The sequence below is a fragment of the Sinohyriopsis cumingii genome, chromosome 4 (genome assembly GCF_028554795.1).
Source record: "Sinohyriopsis cumingii isolate HCF-2022 chromosome 4, ASM2855479v2, whole genome shotgun sequence".
Taxonomy (NCBI): domain Eukaryota; kingdom Metazoa; phylum Mollusca; class Bivalvia; order Unionida; family Unionidae; genus Sinohyriopsis; species Sinohyriopsis cumingii.
The window spans coordinates 130,423,893-130,450,582 of record NC_142964.1 but is presented as its reverse complement, the minus strand read 5'-3'; the positions used below and the strand labels follow the sequence as shown (position 1 = coordinate 130,450,582).

At 35.3% G+C, this 26,690-nt stretch overlaps 1 protein-coding gene across 4 annotated transcripts in view; it reads right to left on the bottom strand.

Moving 5' to 3' along the window:
• Window positions 1–26,690, bottom strand: part of LOC149802094 (long-chain-fatty-acid--CoA ligase ACSBG2-like) — a 155,879-nt gene that overhangs the window by 45,519 nt on the left and 83,670 nt on the right. For 3 of the 4 annotated variants that reach the window (XM_089956496.1, XM_089956493.1, XM_089956494.1), the window contains exons 4-6: window positions 21,225–21,505; window positions 11,355–11,516; window positions 1,048–1,133 (exon numbers count right to left, since the gene is read on the bottom strand). In XM_089956496.1, coding sequence (XP_089812622.1) covers window positions 1,048–1,133; window positions 11,355–11,516; window positions 21,225–21,505 — 529 coding nt within the window. Of the gene's footprint in view, window positions 1–1,047; window positions 1,134–11,354; window positions 11,517–21,224; window positions 21,506–23,843; window positions 23,929–26,690 lie in introns of those variants that run through there. The other variant, XM_089956497.1, reaches the window with a different exon arrangement.

Genomic DNA, 26,690 nt, shown 5'->3' with positions numbered 1-26,690 from the left:
AGCTTTTTTCTTATCCATTATGCAATGTGTCATCCACAAACTCTTAAAAAGGTACATAGACAGTAATTTAAATTTTTGTGCATAAACCGTTTTCTTTTTAATCACACTGACCTTTCCTTATTACCACCAAAATAGATTGGCTTTTGCCTTTCTCCCCAAGTGCAAGCCACTTAAAATGTTTGGTTGATGTCTATGTAGTAAAACTAATGATGCTGTGCAGAAACCATTTTCTTCTTTCAGGCACAGTGACCTTGACTACTAACCTAGAGATTAGCAGTATTCTTCTTTACCCAAAGTGCAAGTCATACACAAGGTTCAGTCATTACCTGTGATATAGAAGTAATGTTACTGTGTGAAAATCATTTATCTTCTTTCTGCTAGTGACCTTTACGTTTGGCTTCTGATCCCACAACCAAGTGGGTTCTTGCTTACTGAAGTACAAGCCATCCACAAAACATGGTGGAGAGTGAGTTCTTAGCCTGGAGCCATTTTTGTTCTGCTAGGTAATGTGATCCTTTGACATTTTAACCCCAAATCGACAGGTTTTTATTTACCAGCAGTGCAAACCTACTCTAAAGGTTACCATCTGTAGATGGTTGAGAACTAAAGTTAATATGCATAAACTATTTTTTTTCCATCATTCAGAGCAATTTGACTTTGACCTCTTCACAGCAAAACTGATGGAGTTACTTCTTATCCCAAGTGCACACCCTCCACAAAAGTTTGGTAATTGTAGATGGAGACAGCACTCAATTATTGTATAGGAATGAAATTGGGAACTGACAGAAAGATAGAAACTGGAAGGACAGACAGCGTCATAATATAACATACTCATCCTTATGTGGGAGTATACAAAAGTACAAGCAAGATAACAACTAAACTCAAAAACATTATTTATTTAAATTCTAAGCAAACTTTTCAAAGCATCTGGTTAAAAAATGTAATAGCATTCATCTACCTGTTGGTTAGAAATGGGAACAATTTGTATAATAATATGATATTCTGATAGACAGTAACTGATAACTTGAACTACCATAAAAACCTTACCTTGATGAAGGCCTTGGCTACTTTCCTGATATCATCATAATATTGCATGTAGGTCCACTTGACCCAAATACCCCCTCTCTTCACACCTGTAATAAAAATAGCCTGATATCATCCCTAATATTAGATTTAAGTCCACTTGACCCAAATACCCCCTCTCTTCACACCTGCAACAAAAATAGCCTGATATCATCATAATGATGCAAGTAGGTCCACTTGACTCAAACACTCCCTCTCTTCACACCTCAAATAACAATAACCTGAGATTACTGCAGTATTGCAATTAGCTCCACCTGATCCAAATACCCCCTCTCTATATACATGTATATTTAACAATATCCTAATTTATTTCCTGCAAGATGAATAAAGCAGTACATTTTCTTCAGCATGCCACCTTTGAAATCTGAACAAATTATCTGGGAAACAAAATGAACTGTTATGAATTTTGGGAAACACCTTAAATCAAATACACAAAACTGACACAAGGGGAAAATGAAGAATAGAGAATATGACAAGAGGCAGGCACACAGAGAGCTGGATCATAAGAAAGACAGTACTGACAGATACATTAACTAGTGGACAAAGTCCAATGAAAAAAATGACCAAATTACTGGGATCCCTCATAAATAACTGTACAGCACTGAGGGGGATAAAAACATCCAGGCAAGAAAGTGTGCAAAAGCAGTTTTCAAACACAGCATTTTGTTAACCCATACTTGTGCGTCCTGTAGAATAAAGTGCAAAAATGTGGCTTCATACATGTTTATAAAATTTTAAAAAAAAACAGTTTTGGAAAGTATTTTGCACTTTAAACTATTATTGAAATTCAAAGATAGTGTCTCCTGTTTCAAAAAACTACTGATATTTTTTTTCTCATCAGCTTTTCGTTACAGTGCTGATGATTCTGTGAAGTTGATTTGGAAAGCTTACTTTCATCAATGTTTCTTTTTCAAGGCAACATAGGACCCAGATTTTCTGTACACCATATAGAAGTATGGACACACTATTTTCCATGTACTTCAAGGTCTGATTTCCCTATGTACATACACTGCAGCAGTCATGTAATTTTTAGATGTAGCAAATAAAGATTGGGTACACCCATGTGTACAATTTAGTAGATAATGGATACAAGTTTCATAAACAATTCAATTTGTACAGATAAATGTTCAGCACTGATGTTCTTGCTGCTGAATGTTGATAATCAATAACAACTAATGGAAATGTGAGTATATAGTTGTAGGATATATACAGACCACTCAGAAATATTGAGTCCAACTTAACACAGCTTATGAGGGTAAATTCTACACCAATAAGCAAGGATCCAATATTATGAATACTCAAAATAAAATTTCATTTTAAACCTTAGAAAAACAGACAAGAATATTTGTTTTCTTCAAGGCAATCAAACACTGAAAAAGTATGTTTCACATTTTCTTTAATATCTGATTTTTTCCTTAACAAATAAAAATTACACAATAAAAGAAATTATGGTATATACTCGGTCATACATTTAATTGGAAAATACACTGACATAGATCTGCCTTTGCATAATGCACCTGCATATTTAGGTCTCTGCAGTTTATTACAAGTTATCAGTAGAAAAACAACACAAACCTTGATCTAATGTAACATAATGTGTTTGTAGACCAAGGTACATGTTTGCATTGGACTTGACTTATGAGTACATACTGTAGTTTACCAAGGTATCAAAAAGCATAAACCATCCTTCACATTATCTCTTGAAGTACTGCATATACTTGCTTACAAGTCCAAATGGAAACAACACAGACCCTGATCTATCATTGCATAATGTCCCACTAGATCAGGGTTCATCTTGTTTGTTCTATTGATTGCTGTAAGCTAACTGTGGAGAACCAGACCTTCGGGTGCATTATGCAAGTAAAAATAGTGGCTGCTTCAATCCAAGTACATTGCTGGGTCAACAGAACAATGTTAAAATTATTTCTAACTGTAAAAGGCCTTTAAGCTGATTACTCAAAGAAAATACTTATAATGTTAACTGTGATGCACATGAGCTGGATGTCACAATAATACACAAATGCTTACCTAAAACATGAATAAAAATAAAACCCAATAAATGTTCAAAATCCAGTGAAAGTAACCTTGAAAAAATGGAATGAAGCTCTCCCTTATTATAATGCAGGTTTTGGGATCCAAAACTGTCCACCATGTTACGTACAGAGCCGTTATATATTGGGAATAGTGTAAGATACAGAACTGCAATAAATTGAGAACAGTGTAATATACAGAACAATGGAAATTAAAGATAAAACACTAAGCTTCATGTTGTGTTTTTCTTTCAACCTATATTTTAATACATTATTATAATTATGCTCAAGGGGTCCCCAGTGGTCCATGTTATATGCAGAATCATGTTATAACAATGTATATCATAGTGAGAGAGAGAGAGCTTAATATACACTCGTGTTATCTTTATGTTTTGCAGCTCAGTGTATATTATAGCAGCCACAATATTGGTTATTGTTTGAAAAATACTTTTTGTAAAAGTATGTTTACCATATAAGGCAGTTAACATCAACCCATAAAAAGCTTCCCTCAAATGAAATGATGCTCTGTTGTTCAAAACAAATTTCCAATAATTCAAGATAAGACCATTTCTACTTTTTAACTGTTTTTGTGATATTCTTGCATGATTTTAAAATTAACCACTTCAGCCACTATACTGGATGTAAGATTGACACTCTTTTCATTTTGGACAAATGAGACACCATTAGAAGACTTTTGGTGAAAACCCTATGTTGACATGACCATCCATTACGGAGAATTAGTGACACGATTTTCAATATGTTCATTGTGGCAGCCATATTTGAGATCAGATAGGCACCATTTGTATTCATAACAAGTCAGATGTCATAATTATTCTTGTGAAAACCTCATTTCAATATAACTTTCCATTTAGGAGAAGTGACAATAACAAGATTTTCAAGATGGCTGCCACAGTGGCCATACTTGATATGATAACGGCATATAGTACATGTTCCAAGAAGACATCAAAAGAAGTCTTTTTTGGTAAAACACTATACTGTTATAACTTTTTATCTAGGATATGTTGCGACACTGGATATCAGATTGAAACATATTTTATGACAAGTTGTGGCATTGGATATCAGACTGACACAATTTTAATGACAAGTTGCGACACTGGATATCAGACTGACACAAACATTGGATATCAGATTGACACAGTTTTTATTAAGACCAACCAGACACACAGAAGTCTTCTGACAAAAACCAAATATGAATACTTGTATGACTTTCCATTTGGAAGGTGTAGCAACAAGATTTTCAAGGCAGCCATACCTAACATCAGATCAACACCATTTTCATGAAGTATAAAGTCGACACCAAAGAAAGTGTTTTAGTGAAAACTATATGTTGATATGACACCCCATTCTGAAGGAGTAGAAATAAAAAGATTTTCCATTTCTAATGTCATGGTTGAACCATTTTCATTTACAAACAAACAGAAAGCATAAGAAGTCTTCTGGTAAAAATCCCACAGGGACCAAGTGGTTTAAAGTGCTTGCCTTTACCGATCACTACCATCTCACATGGGTTCATCTCAGGCTCAGCCAACATGGGCATGTGAGAAAGCTGCTTAAGTAGCTACCCATGGTTTAGTGGTTATTGCCAGAGCTTCCCAGATTCTTCATCAACCACTTATACTAGCCAGCATATTATAGCCTTTAGCCTATCTTGCACTGAGAAATGGTGTTAAACCCAACAAACTTTCATTTCACATGGATTAAAAATAACAAGATTAAGATGCCTGCCACATTGGTTGTGAGATCAGCACCCTTTCATTTAGGGCTAAGGAGATTTAAAAAGTAATTTATTGAAAACACCATACTGATATTACCATCTATTCAAGAGGGCTAGCAGGATGGATGAAATGTTGGATGTCTGAGAATCCCCATTTTCACTCTAAGGATCAAGCAGACCTTGGCATATATGTGTGTGTAAATTTTCATGGCAATCAGAACAACCCTGTACTAAGTAATGGCTGGACATTGGACGATGGATAACATATCATTCCTAGAGTTCTTATGACCAGTAGAACTTAGAAACTGGCACATGTTTACCATTTAAGAACATCAACTTACCTTATGATCCAAAAGGCTATGTACTGCATACAGTAGTATCACAATTTCAAACCACTGAGTAAAGCATTATTAAAACCCCTCTGGAACATGAATACATTTGTGTGTGTGTGTGTGTGTGTGTGAGATATGGATTTTTAATGCAGCTTTAATAATTTTTCACTCATGACTCTACGATGTCTGCAGTGTGGCAGTTATAGTGATGTCTAGCACTTGGGCATCATGTTGTAGACAAATAGTATCATGTCCCACCCAGTCATATCATCCTCACACCAGGCTGACAAGTCCTAACACTAACCTCTTAATGCTGAGCACCGAGTGAGGCAGTCATATTTTTTAAGTCTTGGGTATGACTCAATTGGGGTTCAAACCAATGACCTCCATCATCCAAGGCAGATGCTCTAACCACTTAGGCTGCCGGAGCAGTCCTTTGTTTGTGTTTGTACTGATGAACCAAAATACAACAAGGTAAGCTTTAAAGTCACATTCTTTGAGAGAGCTCCAAATATTCAATGGTACCTATTTATTAAGAAAAACCATTTTTGTTAAACAATGAATTTTTATTGAAATATATAAACCTATTGGTGAGGGACTCACTGTAGTAATTGTATGGAAAAATGGGAACCATTCTGGACATGGGTGAAGATAAAATAGAGTATATATGGGTTTGGCTGGCCAGGATTGGTTGATAATGAAAGATATATTTTTGTAAAAACAATATTTTGAGAGATTATTGTAGTTGTAACTGAAAAAATAGAGATATTGTTTTGTTGATGGAATTTCAGTTCTAAGACAGACTTAAGTTTGGAACATTCATTACTGAAATTAGGACCTGACTGTTTGGTGTGGAATTGAAAGTACATGTTTCAAACACATATAGATCCAGAAAAGATCTTATGCTTTTCTCTGCATAGAAGCTGTCATCCAGGATGCATATGTACTGACAAATATTGGATTGATCAAGAGCACTCAAAACTTTTAAGTTATTGAATTTTTAATATCTTATTGTTTGCAATGGTTTACTATGGGAACTGAATAAGTACAGTCCTGAAATAATTTTCATATATTTTTCTATCCCATGTTTTCATATGTGAAAAATATATCCTTCTATTTTCACAAGTGAAAATATAAGATTTCCCATCATGCTTGATTGTGTGTACAGAAGTTTTACATGCAGCAACAAAAATGAGCACTTTGTAAGCTAGAACAAATAAATAGAAACAGCATTACATTTCAGATATAAAAGTGATGTGAATTAATGAAAAGAGAGGTGGGGTGCCAATGAATGAGTTCAATCTTCTAGGCTTCAATTCTGGAGCAGGTCTAGTAAAGAAAGATTTCTTTTCCTACATAAATACTACATATATTTCATATTGTGGAACCAAAAATGATATCTTTAACTTACCTTTTTTCATAACACATTCTGAAATATATCCAGTAGTAATGCAGGAAAATAATATCCTTTATGTTTTTCAATTACTTTTCACAAAATTAAAATGAATAAATATAATAGTATAATATTACATACTACTGCATGATAACAGACCAGCTGTGGTGTCAATTATTAAGATGAAACCTAACCTTTCCCATGTATCATTAACAGCATCCTATAAGTGTTTGACAAAATCCATTAAGAAAATATAGTGCATCATTCCATGCAATGTATGTACAGTACTTTGTCACATCATTCCATGGAATGTATGTACTTAGTAAGTCACATCATTCCATGCAATGTATGTACTTAGTAAGTCACATCATTCCATGCAATGTATGTACTTAGTAGGTCACATCATTCCATGCAATGTATGTACTTAGTAGGTCACATCATTCCCTGCAATGTATGTACTTAGTAGGTCACATCATTTCCTGCAATGTATGTACTTAGTCACATCATTCCATGCAATGTATGTACTTAGTAAGTCACATCATTCCATGCAATGTATGTACTTAGTAAGTCACATCATTCCATGCAATGTATGTACTTAGTAGGTCACATCATTCCATGCAATGTATGTACTTAGTAGGTCACATCATTCCCTGCAATGTATGTACTTAGTAGGTCACATCATTCCATGCAATGTATGTACTTAGTAAGTCACATCATTCCATGCAATGTATGTACTTAGTAAGTCACATCATTCCATGCAATGTATGTACTTAGTAGGTCACATCATTCCATGCAATGTATGTACTTAGTAGGTCACATCATTCCCTGCAATGTATGTACTTAGTAGGTCACATCATTCCCTGCAATGTATGTACTTAGTCACATCATTCCTTGCAATGTATGTACTTAGTAAGTCACATCATTCCATGCAATGTATGCACCTAGTAGGTCACATCCTTCCATGGAATGTATGTACTTAGTAAGTCACATCATTCCATGGAATGTATGTACATATTAAGTCACACCATTCCATGCAATGTACTAAGTAAGTAACATCATTCCATGGAATCTGTATGACCCAAGTTATACTGCAGAGGAATAGTGTATTATTAGAACATACAACATTCAGGCCATGGCTTGGATTGAAGCAGTAATCTGTATGACCCAAGTTATACATTAGAGGAATAGTGTACTATTAGTATAGTACATACAACATTCAGGCCATGGCTTGGAGTAAAGCAATAATCTGTATGACCCAGGTTATACTTTAGAGGAATAGTCTACTATTAGAACATGCAACATTCAGGCCATGGCTTGGAGTAAAGCAGTAATCTGTATGACCCAAGTTATACTGCAGAGGAATAGTGTACTATTAGAATATACAACATCCAGGCCATGGCTTGGATTGAAGCAGTAATCTGTATGACCCAAGTTGTACTTTAGAGGAATAGTGTACTATTAGAATATACAACATCCAGGCCATGACTTGGATTGAAGCAATAATCTGTATGACCCAAGTTATACTGCAGAGGAATAGTGTACTATTAGAATATACAACATCCAAGCCATGGTTTGGATTGAAGCAATAATCTGTATGACCCAAGTTATACATTAGAGGAATAGTGTACTATTAGTATAGTACATACAACATTCAGACCATGGCTTGGAGTAAAGCAGTAATCTGTATGACCCAAGTTATACTTTAGAGGAATAGTGACCTATTAGTACATACAACATTCAGGCTATGGCTTGGATTGAAGCAATAATCTGTATGACCCAAGTTGTACTTTAGAGGAATAGTGACCTATTAGAACATGCAGCATTCAGGCCATGGCTTGGAGTAAAGCAATAATCTGTATGACCCAAGTTGTACTGTAGAGGAATAGTGTACTATTAGAACATACAACATTCAGGCCATGTTTGGAGTAAAGCAGTAATCTGTATGGCTATACAGGTTATATTTTAGAGGAATTTAGAGGAATAGTGTACTATTGGAACATACAACATTCAGGCCATGCTTTGAAGTAAAGTAATAATCTGTATGACCCAAGTTATACTTTAGAGGAATAGTGTACTATTAGAATATACAACATTCAGGCCATGGTTTGGATTGAAGCAATAATCTGTATGACCCAAGTTATATTTTAGAGGAATAGTGTACTATTGGAACATACAACATTCAGGCCATGGCTTGGATTGAAGCAATAATCTGTATGACCCAAGTTGTACTTTAGAGGAATAGTGTACTATTAGAATATACAACATTCAGGCCATGGTTTGGATTTAAGCAATAATCTGTATGACCCAAGTTGTACTTTAGAGGAATAGTGTATTATTAGAATATCAAACATCCAGGCCATGGCTTGGATTGAAGCAATAATCTGTATGACCCAAGTTGTACTTTAGAGGAATAGTGTACTATTAGAATATACAACATTCAGGCCATGTTTGGAGTAAAGCAGTAATCTGTATGACCCAAGTTATACTTTAGAGGAATAGTGTACTATTAGAATATCAAACATCCAGGCCATGGCTTGGATTGAAGCAATAATCTGTATGACCCAAGTTGTACTTTAGAGGAATAGTGTACTATTAGAATATACAACATTCAGGCCATGTTTGGAGTAAAGCAGCAATCTGTATGACCCAAGTTATACTTTAGAGGAATAGTGTACTATTAGAATATACAACATTCAGGCCATGGTTTGGATTGAAGCAATAATCTGTATGACCCAAGTTATACTTTAGAAGAATAGTGTACTATTAGAATATACAACATTCAGGCCATGTTTGGAGTAAAGCAATAATCTGTATGACCCAAGTTATACATTAGAGGAATAGTGTACTATTAGTATAGTACATACAACATTCAGACCATGGCTTGGTGTAAAGCAGTAATCTGTATGACCCAAGTTATACTTTAGAGGAATAGTGACCTATTAGAACATGCAGCATTCAGGCCATGGCTTGGAGTAAAGCAGTAATCTGTATGACCCAACTTGTACTGTAGAGGAATAGTGTACTATTAGAACATACAACATTCAGGCCATGGCTTGGAGTAAAGCAATAATCTGTATGACTCAAGTTGTACTTTAGAGGAATAGTGTACTATTAGAACATACAACATTCAGGCCATGTTTGGAGTAAAGCAGTAATCTGTATGGTTATACAGGTTATATTTTAGAGGAATTTAGAGGAATAGTGTACTATTGGAACATACAACATTCAGGCCATGCTTTGAAGTAAAGCAATAATCTGTATGACCCAAGTTATACTTTAGAGGAATAGTGTACTATTAGAATATACAACATTCAGGCCATGGTTTGGATTGAAGCAATAATCTGTATGACCCAAGTTATATTTTAGGGGAATAGTGTACTATTGGAACATACAACATTCAGGCCATGATTTGGAGTAAAGCAATAATCTGTATGACCCAGGTTATACTTTAGAGGAATAGTGTACTATTAGAACATACAACATTCAGGCCATGGTTTGGATTGAAGCAATAATCTGTATGACCCAAGTTATATTTTAGAGGAATAGTGTACTATTGGAACATACAACATTCAGGCCATGCTTGGGAGTAAAGCAATAATCTGTATGACTCAGGTTATATTTTAGAGTAATAGTGTACTATTGGAACATACAACATTCAGGCCATGCTTGGGAGTAAAGCAATAATCTGTATGACTCAGGTTATATTTTAGAGTAATAATGTACTATTGGAACATACAACATTCAGGCCATGCTTGGGAGTAAAGCAATAATCTGTATGACCCAAATTGTTGTGTAGAGGAATAGTGTACTATTAGAACCTACAACATTCAGGCCATGTTTGGAGTAAAGCAGTAATCTCTATGGCTATACAGGTTATATTTTAGAGGAATAGTGTACTATTGTAACATACAACATTCAGGCCATGCTTTGGAGTAAAGCAATAATTTGTATGACCCAAGTTATACTTTAGAGGAATAATGTACTATTAGAATATACACCATTCAGGCCATGGCTTGGATTGAAGCAATAATCTGTATGACCCAAGTTATATTTTAGAGGAATAGTGTACTGTTGGAACATACAACATTCAGGCCATGGTTTGGATTGAAGCAATAATCTGTATGACCCAAGTTATATTTTAGAGGAATAATGTACTATTGGAACATACAACATCAAGGGATTGTTTTGGATTGAAGCAATAATCTGTATGACCCAAGTTATATTTTAGAGTAATAGTGTACTGTTGGAAGATACAACATTCAGGCCATGGTTTGGAGTAAAGCAGTAATCTGTATGACCCAAGTTATACTTTAGAGGAATAGTGTACTATTGAAACATACAACATTCAGGCCATGCTTTGGAGTAAAGCAATAATCTGTATGACCCAGGTTATACTGTAGAGGAATAGTGTACTATTAGAATATACAACATTCAGGCCATGGCTTGGATTGAAGCAATAATCTGTATGACTCAAGTTATACTTTAGAGGAATAGTGTCCTATTAGAACCTACAACATTCAGGCCATGGTTTGGAGAAAAGCAATAATCTGTATGACCCAAGTTATACTGCAGAGGAATAGTGTACTATTAGAACATACAACATTCAGGCCAATGGCTTGGATTGAAGCAGTAATCTGTATGACCCAAGTTATACTTTAGAGGAATAGTGTACTATCAGAACATACAACATTCATGTGATGGTATGGAGTAAAGCAATAATCTGTATGACCCAAATTGTACTGTAGAGGAATAGTGTACTTTTAGAGTACACAACAACTCACACATAGCAGGTTGGTTTGGCAGCCTCTGTACCACACCATACAACATTGTGAATACAGTGACAGGTTTATGTGCTGCAGGTCCTTTGTCTTCCACATGTAATTTAACTGGCTTGGCTGCATCTACCACCCACAGATCATTTGATGGCCAAGGGTCATCCAACTCTGAAAAAGAAAATAAAAGATCAGTCAGTGGTTGATAGATTTTATTTCAATTCTATATTAATGAATTTTTAAACAGTTAACTTAAAACTGCCATGTTTTTTTCTTCTTCTTTTTAGCCTTCCTATCCTAAGAACGAGTATCCAATCACACCCAGGAGTAAGATATCCCTATCTTGAATGGTGAAGTTGCTGTGGGAAAATTGAGCTATTAGTGACAGGTACACCATAAAGGACACCACTCATTACATGATGCTATCAGTGATAGATACTGTGCACCATAAAGGGCCCCAGTCATTGCAAGCTGCTATAACTGACAGATACTGTACACCATAAAGTACCCACATATTCGAAGCTGCTGTTAATGACATATACTGTACACCATAAAGGAACCCACCTATTACCAGCTGCTATCAGTGATAGATACTGTACACCATAAAAGGCCCCACCCATTACAAGCTGCTATAAGTGATAGATACTGTACACCTTAAAAGGCCCCACCCATTACAAACTGTTGTAAGTGAGAGATACTGTACACCATAAAGGGCCCCACCCATTACAAGCTGCTATTAGTGATAGATACTGTACACCATAAAGAGCCCCACCCATTACAAGCTGCTATAAGGTATAACGGTACCAACTGCGCAAGTCCAGGTGGGCGGAGCTTAAGGTGTATGGAACATTATATTCAGAATTAAAGAACAACACTAGCTGTGATTGGTGCATTATGTAAGAGTTGTACTTTCTGTTTGGCTTAAAAAAATGTTGAGCCTCTTGGCAACATGTGAGTTTGTGTTAATTTCTATCTAGATCATATTTTGTATTTTTTATGATTTTTTTAAAATATGGTACACATGGCTGAAAATGTGCTTGTTGTGACTAGATAACTCTTACCCCTGTCTAGTTCCAGTTGAGTTATCTCTCTTAAATGCAATGGAGTACCTGGTTATGTCATTGTCAAATTGACAATCTAGCATTGTTCTATATGGCAGTGTGTGACATGCATGCCCAAGTAGGACAGAAAGTATATTTATTTCACAGAACATTAGCATTGAGGTATATGGAAAAACAATTGGTACCGTGATACCATAAGTGATAGATACTGTACACCATAAAGATAGTCACTAATTACATGATGCTATAAGTGTTGGATACTGTACACCAAAAGGTACCCACTTATTATAAGCTGCTATTAGTGATAGATATTGTACACCATAAAGGGTCCCACCCTTTATAAGCTGCTATAAGTGACAGATACTGTACACCATAAAGGGCCCCACCCATTACAAGCTGCTATTAGTGATAGATACTGTACACCATAAAGATAGTCACTAATTACATGATGCTATAAGTGTTGGATACTGTACACCAAAAGGTACCCACTTATTATAAGCTGCTATCAGTGATAGATACTGTACACCATAAAGGTACCCACTCATTCCATGATGATATCAGTGACAGATACTATATGCCATAAAGTACCCACTTATTACAAGCTGCAATTAGTGATAGATACTGTATACCATAAAGGGTCCCACCCATCGCAAGCTGCAGTAACTGATAGATACCATACACCATAATGGGACCCACCCATTACAAGCTGCTATTAGTGACAGATTCTGTACACCATAAATGCCCCCCCCCCATTACAAGCAGCTGTAAGTGAAATTGTGCACCATACAGGGCCCCACCCATTACAAGCTGCAATATGTGATAAATACTGTACACTGTAAATGGCCCCACCCATTACAAGCTGCTGTAAGTGATATATATTGTGCACCATTCAAGTCAGGAGTCCATACATCAGAATGGGCATAACTCCTGGAAACTGAATTTATTTCAGGTCATGAGGCCATATAATATGGAAGAGTATACTCCTGGAAACTGAATGTATTACAGGTCAGGAGTCCATACATCAGAATTGGTATAACTCCTGGAAACTGAATCTATTTCAGGTCATGAGATCATACAGTATGGATGGGTATAACTCATGGAAACTGAATTTATTCCAGGTCAGGAGTACAGACAAACAGGCACATAACTTCAGGAAATAATGCTGAGAAAGGCTAGAAATTTAACTCATTCAAGGTCTCACACTGTAGTCACAAATGAACTTAAGTTCATATCCAGGAAACCATTGAAAAATTATACTGTAGAAACCAAAGTCACAAGGAAAAGCATTCAGGGGGACATAACCCTATAAATAATCTCATGAAACACTCTAAATTGCATTAATGCAAGATTTCACTGATATAAGGCTACTAAACCTTATTGCACTCCAACAAACCTTATCAAGTTTTACTACAAAAACCCAAGTCCTAACAACAGGTACTCAGGGAACTACAACAGCTGTAATTGATGTTGTGGGATACTGGAAATCAAAGTCCTAGGACAAGGAACTATAACAGCTGTAATTGATGTTGTGGGATACTGGAAATCAAAGTCCTAGGACAAAGAACTACAACAGCTGTAATTGATGTTGTGGGATACTGGAAATTAAAGTCGTACGACAAGGAACTACAACAGTTGTAATTGATGTTGTGGGATACTGGAAATCAAAGTCCTAGAACAAGGAACTGTAACAGCTGTAACTGATGTTGTGGGATGCTGGAAATCAAACTGATTCTAGATCTAATCAATACAAAGCAACATGTCAAAACTGATGGCATAACCTATCAGGGGCCATAGCTCCTCCTAATGCAAAACAAATGGACTGGATAACAAACCCAAGGTGTCATCTAAGGAAGCACTTACAAAAATGGTATTAACAGCTGCCTCACTTGGCACTCAGCATCAAGAGGTTAGTGTTAGGGCTGGTTGGCCTGGTGTCAGGATAACGTGACTGGGTGGGACATTATGCTACATGTCTGCGGCATGATGCCCCAGTGCTGGACATCACTATAAACTGCTACAATGCAGACATTGTAACGATATGACTGAAAAATTGTTAAAGCTACATTAAAAATCCAAGTCACAACACATCACATCTAAGGAAGCAAAATTACAAATTTGGGTAAAATCCAACAATTCTCACTGGAATTTGCTTAAAATCCAACAATTCTCACTGGTATTTGGTTAGAATTCAACAATTCTCACTGGTATTTGGTTAAAATCCAACAATTCTCACTGGTATTTGGTTAAAATCCAACAATTCCCACCAGTATTTGTTTAAAATAAAACAATTCTCACTGTTATTTGTTAAAATCCAACAATTCTCACTAGTATTTGGTTAAAATTCAACAATTCTCACTGGTATTTGACTAAAATCCAATAATTCTCACTGGGATTTGGTTAAAATCCAATAATTCTCACCAGTATTTGGTTAAAATTCAACGATTCTCACTGACATTTGGGTAAAGTGCAACAATTCTCACTGGCATTTGGGTAAAATCCAACAATTCTCACTGCTTTTGGGGTAAAATCCAACAATTCTCAATCGCATTTGGGTAAAATCCAACAATTCTCACTGGCATTTGGGTAAAATCCAACAATTTCCATTAAAAGTTTTTTCACAGAAACTAGATTGTGAATGGACCTGCATCCGTGCAGTTTGAAGTTGGACTTGACTATGTCATCATCAACAATCCATAGTGTCTTTTCATAGTTTACAAAAAACTTCAAGCTGTGCCTGTAACCTCTCAAAAGTTTACATGCATACTATTATTAGCATAAGGTAACACTCACTATTCCACCAATTTGATTTATGTGCTTTCACTTTAACACCATTTATAATAAATAACATTCAGCGGGGCAGCCATTGCTGGTGCCATGCACAGTTTCTCACATGCAACTCACATATGTATTATATGTAACAATTTGTTTGAGATGATGCATAAATAAACTTTCCTTGAAAACTTATAATTTGCCAAAGAACTTCCTTAATTTACAAGCATCTTATTGGAAAATTAATTTTGATTTATGCAATAACCTCATGGCATAAATTGAGCTTCACCTGAATAAATGTGACTATAAGTCAAGTACAACTGCAAACAACACAGACCCTAATCTGTCATTACATAATGAACCAGCAGATTAGTGTCTATGTTGTTTGTTCTACTGATTATTCCTAACAAACTTCATAGACCCAGATCTTGTTATCATCTTGTAGAAAATCATCAATTTTGCCAGGTGAACTAGGTTTTTTAGTCCAAGAGAAGACAGCTCTGATGTGCATAAGTTAACTGATCAATTCATTTTTCAGGCATATGGGACCAAATTCAATTATTAAATGTACATTCTGAATAGCAGTCTATGCTTGAAATCGAACATAACACCAGACAGGATCTTAGTCATCAAGATGTTTGTAACGCCTCTAAGAATGTGAAAATAGGCTTGATAACCAAGGCTATTTAAGTTTTGCATGATAATATGGCTCTGTTTGGAAAGTGTCTTCATGGTGATTGAGTATTATCAATTCAATTGTGTATGAATCATCCGAAGTTGCCTCAAATGTTTTGTTTTTATATTAATCAAATGTGATATAGCAAAACACAGTGTGCTTGCAGCAGGAGGAATATGGTTACTGTTTGGGACTAAATGCATAAAGTAAGTACATGTATTAGCATATTGTAAATTCAATTTTAAAAAATCTCTGCATTCTTAGCAAATGTATGATCTCAACCTGTATAAAGCTAATGAATTTTTAAACAAGCAAACTACCCAAATTTATTATTTTTTCTTCAAGTCTCTGTGACCATGACCTTTGGCCCCAAAGTTGACAGATGCCTTTTGTGTCTTAAATGTAAGTCATCTACAAATACTGGTCATGGTTTGCAGCATGTTCTTTTGTGGAAGCCAATTTTTACTCCCTGGAGTCCCTTTGACCTTGTCTTTTGAACCCCAAAATCAATAGGCATCTTCCTCATTTAAAATGCAAGCAATCTTTAAAGTTTAGTCAATGAATATGTACAGAACTTAAGCTGGTGTGTTGAAATTGATTCTCCAACCCCAACATGAATAGTTGTCTTACTTGTCTCAAATATAAGCCAGCCAGAACATTTGATATGGTGAAAAAGGGCTTGAGACCCAAACCAAAATGCATCCTTGCTGAAAGCTTGTGGCAAGTTTGCAGTAAGCTTGCGATAAGCTAGTTTGATGTTTATAAGCTAACATGGATGCTTGCGCAAGCTTGTACAAGCAAGTGCAGGCTTAGGCAAGATAGCTGGATATAACCGCAAGCTTGTACAAGCTTTCTTGTTTGCTTCAGAAATTAAAACTAGCTTGCACAAGCTTTCTTGTTTGTTTCATAAAGTAAAACTAGCTTGCGCAAGCTTACTTGTTTTCTTCAGAAAGTAAAATGAGCTTGCGCAAGCTTGTTTTCTTCAGAAAGGAAAACTAGCTTGCGCAAGCTTTCTTGTATGTTTCAGAAAGTAAATTTAAACTAGCTTGCAACAAGTTTCTTCATATATATATATATATATATATATATATATATATATATATATATATATATATATATATATATATATATATATATATATCTATCGATTGCTTGTGAAAGTTTGAGACCATGTATCCAAGTAGCAGGCACCATCACTGTCATGCCCCTGCGAAAACATTTCATGACTTGATGAACAATCATGAAGTGTTCATGAAAGTTCCTCAACTAAGTTCATGAACTTCAAGAATTTTGATGAATCATGTACTTGAAGTTCATGAACACACTGATGAATTTTTATGAACTATTATAATATCTTTGAAGTTCCTGAAATGTCATGAACTAATGGTTCATGAACAATTCAAGTACTCTGATGCAATACCATGGTATTTCTTAAAAAAATGTATATTAAATATCTATATCATTATATTCATAAAATGTTCATGAAAATTTATCATACAAACTTCTCACAATATTAGTGAAATTTAAATAAAGGTGAATTTTTTCTTCTTTTTTTAAAATGATATACTGTACAAATGTTCATACAGATCTTTAATTCAATACTTGTGTACTTAACCTGAGTATTTCTGGATTAATATGGGAAAATATTTTCTGGCCAGCATCAACAAAATGTATTTGCTTTAAAAAGTTTTCAATGATTTTGTCCTAACGTTTTTTTTTCCTTCTCTCCATTACTGTTATAAACTGCATATTCTATTGACTTAGTCACTGGCTGCCAATTTGCAGTAAAAACCGAAATATATTAACAACGATTATCCTGATTGGATGACTATGAAAAAAGATGTGATATGATTGGTTAATATACGGGCGCGATTTCAACAGTTAAGCTTCCTCAGAAACCAAAGATCATGCAGATGGTTAGGCAAAAACCTCAAACAAAAACCGTGGACTCCATGGAATGGACAGATGAGAATATTTTCAATATCATTTTTTTAAAGTAAGTAGAAGTGCAGAGAAGCGATTTTGAAGAATATGAAGGAAATGATTTGGTGAGAGCAAAATTAGGCGGAAAAGCGTACCAAGCCTGGATGACCAAAATTACGGTGAGTATCTTTTTCTTGGTCATTCATGATTATTTCAGTAGAAGTTATATGGATATTTTATTGGTTTATATATGTCATCATATTATTTATAACCAAGCTGATGACACGATTTTGTTCAGACCTAATTTAAACATGCTCATCGAAGTTTTGAAAATCACTAAACATTATCACCCCCACCCCCCAGTTCTCGATACCAGACGTGGTACGATATCGATAGGACTTGAGATGTTCGAGATCGTTTTCTTTTACATGACATCACTATTTCTATAATTTGATGGAATTTGGTAATTTAAAAAAAAAAAACTTAAGAAAATAGTTAATGCGTCAAACTGTTCACAATAAAAGTGCAAATAACAACGTGATGAAACCGGAAGCAGCTATACGCAACATGAGGAGTCGGAGTGGATGCATTAGTGACATACTAAGGGCCTATACCACACAAGTCTGGCGTTTTATCAATAAAAATGGCGAAAATATTTGAAAGCATGAAATAACCGTTATCTGTAATATATACGGTTATTTAGTGTAACGATGTTGTCAAAAAAAGTGTCATATTTTACTGAATAAAACATCCGTCTCCTGTGACTATTCCTATGGCTAGACAGATTCAATTAATATAAAACAGTGACAAAATTCTGCAATAATATAAATGCTCAGTATTATGTGTAAGGGATTAAATCATTTTTGAGTTGGATCATATTATTCCAGTAAGTAAAGTGGGGTACAATGATAATGTGCTAAAAGCTAAAAACAATGTTGAACAGAGATTATCTGTAATTAACTAACTTTACCTTTCTTTCAGACCAGACAGCAGAAAAGTAAAATTGTTAGAGGATGAAGTTTGTAGGTTAAGGAGGAAAATTTGAAAACTGGAGGATCCAAGATGGAAGAGAAATTAAATTGTGACTGCTGCAACAATGTTAAAGATCCAAACAGTAATCAGATGGAACAGCTTAAGTTGCAAAAGGAGACATTCAGTAGTGACAATGGACAGGATTTGATTAAATTATAGACACTGAACATCTTCACAAAAGAGTTATCAGACAGGTCAGTCTCTGGAAGAAGATTGGTCAGGAGAAACCCCAGCTGAAAGACAGCCCCATGACGATGAAATATGCTTCAACAGTTGATTGCAGGCAACTGCCCCAATATCTCTTGAACATTTTTCAAAGAAAAATTACAGAACATACAAAAAGTGTTGCTAAGGGTAAAAAGAAAAGAATATCACTTGTCAGTTTAAATTTATCTGAAATCAAATACAGTTTTTAAGATAATATGTTGCATTTTATACTGTCTTAACCCCATCCCCCATCTAATGATATTGTATGATTCAGGATGAAATAGGTATTTGTGACTTGTCAGGTAATCATATTTTGTTTTATAGGCACTGTTCATGAAGTCGTGAATCATTGAGAAACTTTGTTCATCATAGTTCATGAATATGTTCATGCACTTGTTCATGAATGATGATGATCCAATTTGTGGACTGTTTTCAGTTCATGCACATTCTAGAATAATTCATGAACCTTTTGATGAACTTTCATGAATGGTTCTTGAACCAAGTTCATGAACAGTTCATGCCAGTTCATTCATTATTCATGATCATTTCATAGGGGCGTGACACTTGCAGCTAGGGGAACACATAAAGCTTCTGCAGCCTTGGTTAAGCTTGCAGTGAATGAATAAACTTGAACAATGGAATTAAACTTAATGTTTTGGTGGAACAGATTTGTTTTCCACTGCATTGCAACTATAAGATTACATTATTTAATCATTAAATATGCAGATTACTTCATTGGAATGAAGTAAAACTTTGCAATATATTATGATAATATGGTCCACCAGGAGCAGTTGAGTCTAAAATGCATTTTTGGACAGGGGCCTTTGGATTTCCAGATCCCCCCTTCACATTTTCAGGGTTTTTTTTGGAAGGGGGGAAAACACAATCATGTCTGATTTTTGAAAGCCCAGATGCTTGTAGCAAGAAATCTCTGCAAGCTTGCAACAAGCTAGTAACAAGCTTGCACAAGCTTGCAACAAGCTAGTAACAAGCTTGTGTATACTTATTGTACTAGGTAAATAAATAACAAGCTTGTGCATGCTTGTGCCAGCTTAAGCTTTTGCAAGCTTGTGCATGCTTATGACACTTTTGTTAAATAAACTTGCTGCAATGTTCCAAATATAAGCTTGCCGCAAGCTTTATAAATAAGCTTGTGGCAAGCTTTAAAACAAGCTTGCAATTTTGGCTTGGGGATAACTTGCAAAAATTACCAGTATTCTGAATGTCACTTTAACACTGACATTTTGATCCCAAAATCAATATAATTTATGTCTGATCTAAATCTCAAATGCAATCCATGTACAAAGTGTGATGAAGATATCTGGAATAGAAGTAGAAGTTAGGTTATTGTATGGAAACAATTCTAAATATTTCCATCCCATTGACCTTATTCCTTGATTTTTTAAGCTTGAAGTTGATAGATTTCTTCCCTGCTTCAAATGCAATTTACAGGCAAAGTTTGACATTAGTAGATGATGGGCAACTCATGTTACTGTTCAGAATGTACAACTCAAGTTATTGCTCAGAATGGACAACCCAAGTTATTATTCAGAATGGACAACTCAAGTTACTGTTCAAAATGGACAACTTGGGTTACTGTCTGGAATGGACAACTCCAATTATTATTCAGAATAGACAACTCAAGTTACTGTTCAGAATGGACAACTCAAGTTACAGTTCACAATGGACAACTCAAGTCATTGTTGACAATGGACAACTCAAATTACTGTTCACAATGGACAACTCAAGCTACTGTTCACAATGGACAACTCAAGTTATTGTTCACAATGGACGACTCAAGTTACTGTACACAATAGACAGCTCAAGTTACAGTTCACAATGGACAACTCAAGTCATTGTTGACAATGGACAACTCAAGTTACTGTTCACAATGGACAACTCAAGTTACTGTTCACAATGGACAACTCAAGTTACTGTACACAATGGACAACACAAGTTATTGTTCACAATGGATGACTCAATTTACTGTTCACAATAGACAGCTCAAGTTATTGTTCACAATGGACAACTTACGATTTGTTTAGAATGGACAACTCAAGCTACTGCACAGAACCAAAAATAGTGAACAGTCCAACATTGGATGGCTGGACAACATCATAACATAAAATACTTCACCATGTCACATTTGTAAACAAATATGGATACTGAGTAACTGAGAAATGTTCAAAATCTAAGCCAGTACAAAGCTACCTTTCTGCCCTGCAGATTTCTGTAATGTGTTGATCTCATTTGCTGCTGATGTAGCATCCTTTGTAGCAGCAATCTGTACCGTTTGTTTATTTCCCATATCTGTCTTGCCTGTGACACCTGTGGAAGCTCCTACTTGAGACTCTGAGAAAATGGCATTGACGTCACCACTGGCTGGAGTAGCCTCTATCGGAGTATGAACAACTTCAGAAGCAGACGTTGTATTGTCACTCTGTGAATCTCTTTTGAGTGCTCCACCATTCTGAATAACCTCCACTTTAACACTGTGAAAGATAAGGACACAGTCTAGTCAAGTCTTTTTCAGAATCTTTTAAACACATTCTGGCACTAACTTTTATTAGTTATAATATATAAAGCAATATTTATTCCAGATCATCATGGTCACCTTCAGAAAAAAATCCATCATAATAAAATGATATAGCTAATAACTGTATAATATATTAGTCACTACAAAAACATTGTAAAAAAAAATTTCAGTTAACAAACCATAAAAATCTTTTAAAAACAAGGCATAAAACTATATAAAGTTAGTCTCTGCATTCCAAACTTTCAGCATTTCTTTCTCTGCTCAATAAACAATATTACAGAGGAAATGTCATTTGAGAATGGTTGTGTATAGAATCTTCAATGAACACACTCTATGGTTTTACGATCCTCAGCCATGGATGAAAAGCACAGTTTGAACTATTATTTCTTAGAGGGGACAGCCAAAAAGGTCTTTAGTGTTAAGGGAAATTTTCTTAAAGTAACAGGCACTTTTTGAAACAATAGGCATATTTGTCATGATAAAAATCTATCTGACAGGGAAAAAACTAATAAATTCATCTTTTTGGTAGAGTAAACAGCCGAAGACACATTTTTCATGTATTTATCCTAATGAAATAAGTGTAAACATAAATGCAATAAACAGAAGGTAACTGAGTTTTAAGGAGGTGTTTAAGTGATAAGAAGAAAAGGAGATGGGGGCAGCATGAGGAGCTGAGGGTGGGAGCATCCCTTTATTCTGTCTGGTTTCATCATTGGCATGGGCTGGACTGATGATCAAAAAACATCAGATTCTAGGATTACAATGACATGTCATTGTTCCTACAAATAACCTGTATCCAGTGAAAGGGTAATTTCCAATAAATATTTATTGCATTATACAATGAATATCATCCAACTTTAAGACAGCAAGATTCCAAGTTTACTATTAGGCCATGACCATTTAACCTGTCCCAATATCAAATTGTTATTGGGATGAATTTACTGGTCAACACCAGGCCGTACAAATTTGTGGGCAGTCAAGAATGGCTAGAGTAAACAAACACAGTCAACTGGACACATAATGGTTTCACTCAAACTTATCCAAGTAAAGTTATCTACTACAGATTTTAAGAACATAATCTTTCACAAGTGAATCATTAGTAATGTTTATCTGCTTGAATTCAAAAATTTCGACAGAATCAACTACTTCAGTCTTTAGGGTAACAATGGAAGAAAGCAGTGCACCAGTTTTTAGGGTTGCAATGGAACAAGCTATTGCTTCAGTCTCTAGTGTTACAATGGAAGAAAATACTCCTTCAGTCTTTAGGGTTACAATAGAAGTACTGCTTTAGTCTTTAGAGTTACAATGGAAAAAAGCAGTGCCTTAGTCTTTAGGGTTACAATGGAAAAAAGCAGTGCCTTAGCCTTTAGGGTTACAATGGAAAAAAGCAGTGCCTTAGTCTTTAGGGTTACAATGGAAAAAAGCAGTGCCTTAGCCTTTAGGGTTACAAACAGGGCTGAGCAAATTTTTTTTTAACCACTAGTCCAGGACAAGTGGTTTCAGAAAATTCACTAGTCCCACTTTTCTCTTCACTAGTCCCACCTTACTCGTCACTAGTCCCACCTTATTTTTCACTGGTCCCAAAATGGTAGTCACTTGCCGAGATTTGATGAGACGTATGTGCTTAATCCATAGAAAAAAAAACAAAAACGATATACAACATAATTATTTCTTAAAAGAATTTAATTTTTCAAAAACATTGGTTGTTATACATTTGGCTTCTTCAGGTTCATGTATATATGTTTTAGCTCATGGATTTGAAAATATGTCCATGTATATGTCTGCCACTCTGCCACCTGCACCAGTACTAAGCCAGCAGTTGATAGCTGTGTCTGGGTTAAAGTCCTCAAGCTCTGGTCCATTTGCAGAAATGTTCATTAGCATTTGTAAACTCTTTTGGTTTAAGGAATTCTTTAAAGAAGTCTTAATTAAGTTCATTGAACTAAATCCTCGTTCACACTCAGAATCCGTCTTACGTTTTATCCCTCCATTTTCAAACAAATTTACCTTCGCCGAATCGCCGTTATTACCTTACTTGCGAAAATAATTTAGCAAACTCATTTTATCCACAGAGTAACTATCAGCTTGCTTGACAACTACTTCTAAAGTGATCATAACATCAATTTTCTCTTTTAAATACGAACTGAAACAGCTCATCAATTAGCGTATGTGTTTCGCTTTAAACACAATATCGCACGTGGAAGTTAATCATCTGTATAATCAATTTTAATTAAATAATCATTAGGCATTTAATCGGTTCATAAATTAAACCAACGCTGATGTCGGTAAAGTACCTTTCATTAATTTAATTCCACTGACTCGCTGGATTAAATCATAGTTAGCCGCTCGTTATGATCTAGATTGAGTAAACTTGTTGCGACAAAACCGCTTACAACACTGCTAATTGATCATACTGGCTTTCTTTTGTTTGACGTGTTTTGATTTGCCGATAATTTGGGCGCTTAGCCCAATATGCAGTCAAGCGGTAAAAGGATCTAAATGTATACACGAAGAGGGGTAGAATCAAGTATTCAGTACGCCCAAAGGGAATGATTGGCCAAATAAAGGCAGATATAGTGATTAAAGCACGAAAATAAGGACTAGCCCGACTTTTTTAAAAAGCACTTGTCCCGGACCAGCGACTTGGAAAATTTTACTTGTCCGACTTCAAAAATGACTAGTCCGGGACGTCGGGCTATGGGATTTGCTCAGCCCTGACAATGGAAAAAAAGCAGTGCCTTAGTCTTTAGGGTTACAATGGAAAAAAAGCAGTGCCTTAGTCTTTAGGGTTACAATGGAAAAAAGCAGTGCCTTAGTCTTTAGGGTTACAATGGAAGAAAGTAGTGCTCATCTGAAGGGTTGCAATGAAAGAAAGTCAATCCAATAAAAAAGCCGGACAGCATCTGTGTATCCGAGTAGAAATAAATTTTATGATTTCTGTCTGAACATTATAACTTGTTACAGTATGATTTCTGTCTGAACAGTATAACTTGTTACAGTATGATTTCTGTCTGAACAGTCGAACAGCAGTTAATAAATGGTCAATATATCACAGGGAATTATGGGAAGAAAAAATTCAATTCAGACTCTGGTGCTTCCAAATAATATAATACATCCTGCCCTGACAATTAATTTCGTTCTGAAAATTCACTGATGAAAGAAGCTGATATCATTTAAACTTTGTATTGGAGCAATAAAGTTGACAAGTGCCCATTAAACAAAACATCTAGAAAGTGTTTGAAAGTGCATTTCAAATAAATCTGACTGGAAATTGTGTTTTCCTAAAATGATATAGAGTGTATACCACATTACAGAGATGCGGCCAGAAATATCTGTTTGAGAGGGAAGTCCCTCACACCTACTTCTAAAAGGAAGGATCATAGGAAGTAGGGGTGGGTGAACAATGCCAAATAAAAACTGATGGGTGGAAAACATGCAAGTAATACATGTATATAATTTGACAACATTGATAATATTTTCATCAAATTTGACGTTATTCTAAAAGCTGGTAATTTATGTGTCAATAAGACTTAAAGTCAAGTATAAGTTGTTAGGTCTGACCTTTTAACTCTTTACGCTCAGTTTTAACCATGTAAAATTTATAGGCCAGTTCTGTGTTGTACGACAACATCTCTAGTATGGAACAAATTTTCTCATTTCAGTCAGTAAGCTTTGTTTTTCAGCCTATTTTTTTTACACCAAGTATGAGTCATTCACAAAGTTTGGATTTAGTATGTTAATTAGAACTACTGTGACTGTATGGTACCCATTTTTCTTCTTGCAGTCAGTGACCATGACCTTTGGACAAGAAAAATTAATTGGGTATTTCCTTACATCAAGTGCCATCCACATAGTCTGGTAACAGTAGATGATGGAGAGCTCAAATTATTGTGCAGAAACCATTTCTGTCAATCAGTCTGAGTGACTTAAACCTCTTGGGAGTGAAATCAATATGGTTTTACCTTTGTAACACTAAGTGCATGTGATCACTAAAGTTTGTTAACTGTAAATGTTGGGGAACTCTAGTTGTTGGGCAGAAGCCATTTTTTTATCATTCAGTCAACTGACCGTTATCTATGACCTTTTGATCTAGAAATTGATAGAGTTACTTCTTGTTTTGTAGTGCAAGCTATCCACAAAGTTTGGTAACTGAAGATATCACAGAACTTGATTTTGCAAAGAGATCAATTTCCTTCCTTCAATCACAGTGAAATATATCAAGGATCAATCAGGTTCCCCATTATCCCAAGTGCAAACCATATACCAAACTTCAAAATTACATGTATCATGGTAGACAATTAAAGTTCTTATGCAACAACCAAAAATGCAGCAGATGGATTGACCCACATAATAACATAATATACTCTACCTTACGGCATTTGAATAAAAACTCTTGGGTGCACTAGAGGACAAATGTTTGTTTTTACAATTTGTACAGTAACAGTATACAAAATAAGTTGTTGTTGTTGTGGGGTTTAAGGCTGTTTTCAGCACACAATAGGCTATATATGGTGGCCAGTATTAATGGTGGCCAGTATTAATGGTGGAGGAACAACCCGGGAAAACCCCAGAAAGAACCATCAACCCACGAGAAGCTACTAGCAAGCTTTCTCACATACCCACATTGGCTGAATCTGAGACTCGAACTAGCACAGAGAGAGGTGTACAAAATAAGTCTCTGATCTGAACCTACTATATACAAATGACAGAACCAGGGCATCAAACAAGTAGATTAACGAAGTTTGATCAGTAGATTGCCTTCTAAACCAGTTGGTTTATTTTCAGAATAATTTTTATATGTTTAAAGTGACTGAAAATTAGTTGATATTTTTACATAATATGCATTCTTGTCACTCTGTAATAAAACTTTTGAACATGAATGAGTACCAGACTATTGTCAATTAAATATTACAATACTTAAATGAATGCATACCAGTCTGCATTTTGTTCATTAAATGTTACGATACTAATGAATGAATACATGTCCACATTTTGTTCATTAAATGTTACAATACTAAAGATTGAATACCAGTCTGCACTTTGCTTATTAAGTATTATAATACTAATGAATAAATACCAGTCTGCTTATTGTCAATTAAATGAAAGAGTGAGAGTTGCATATCTCATAATAAATGTTAGGA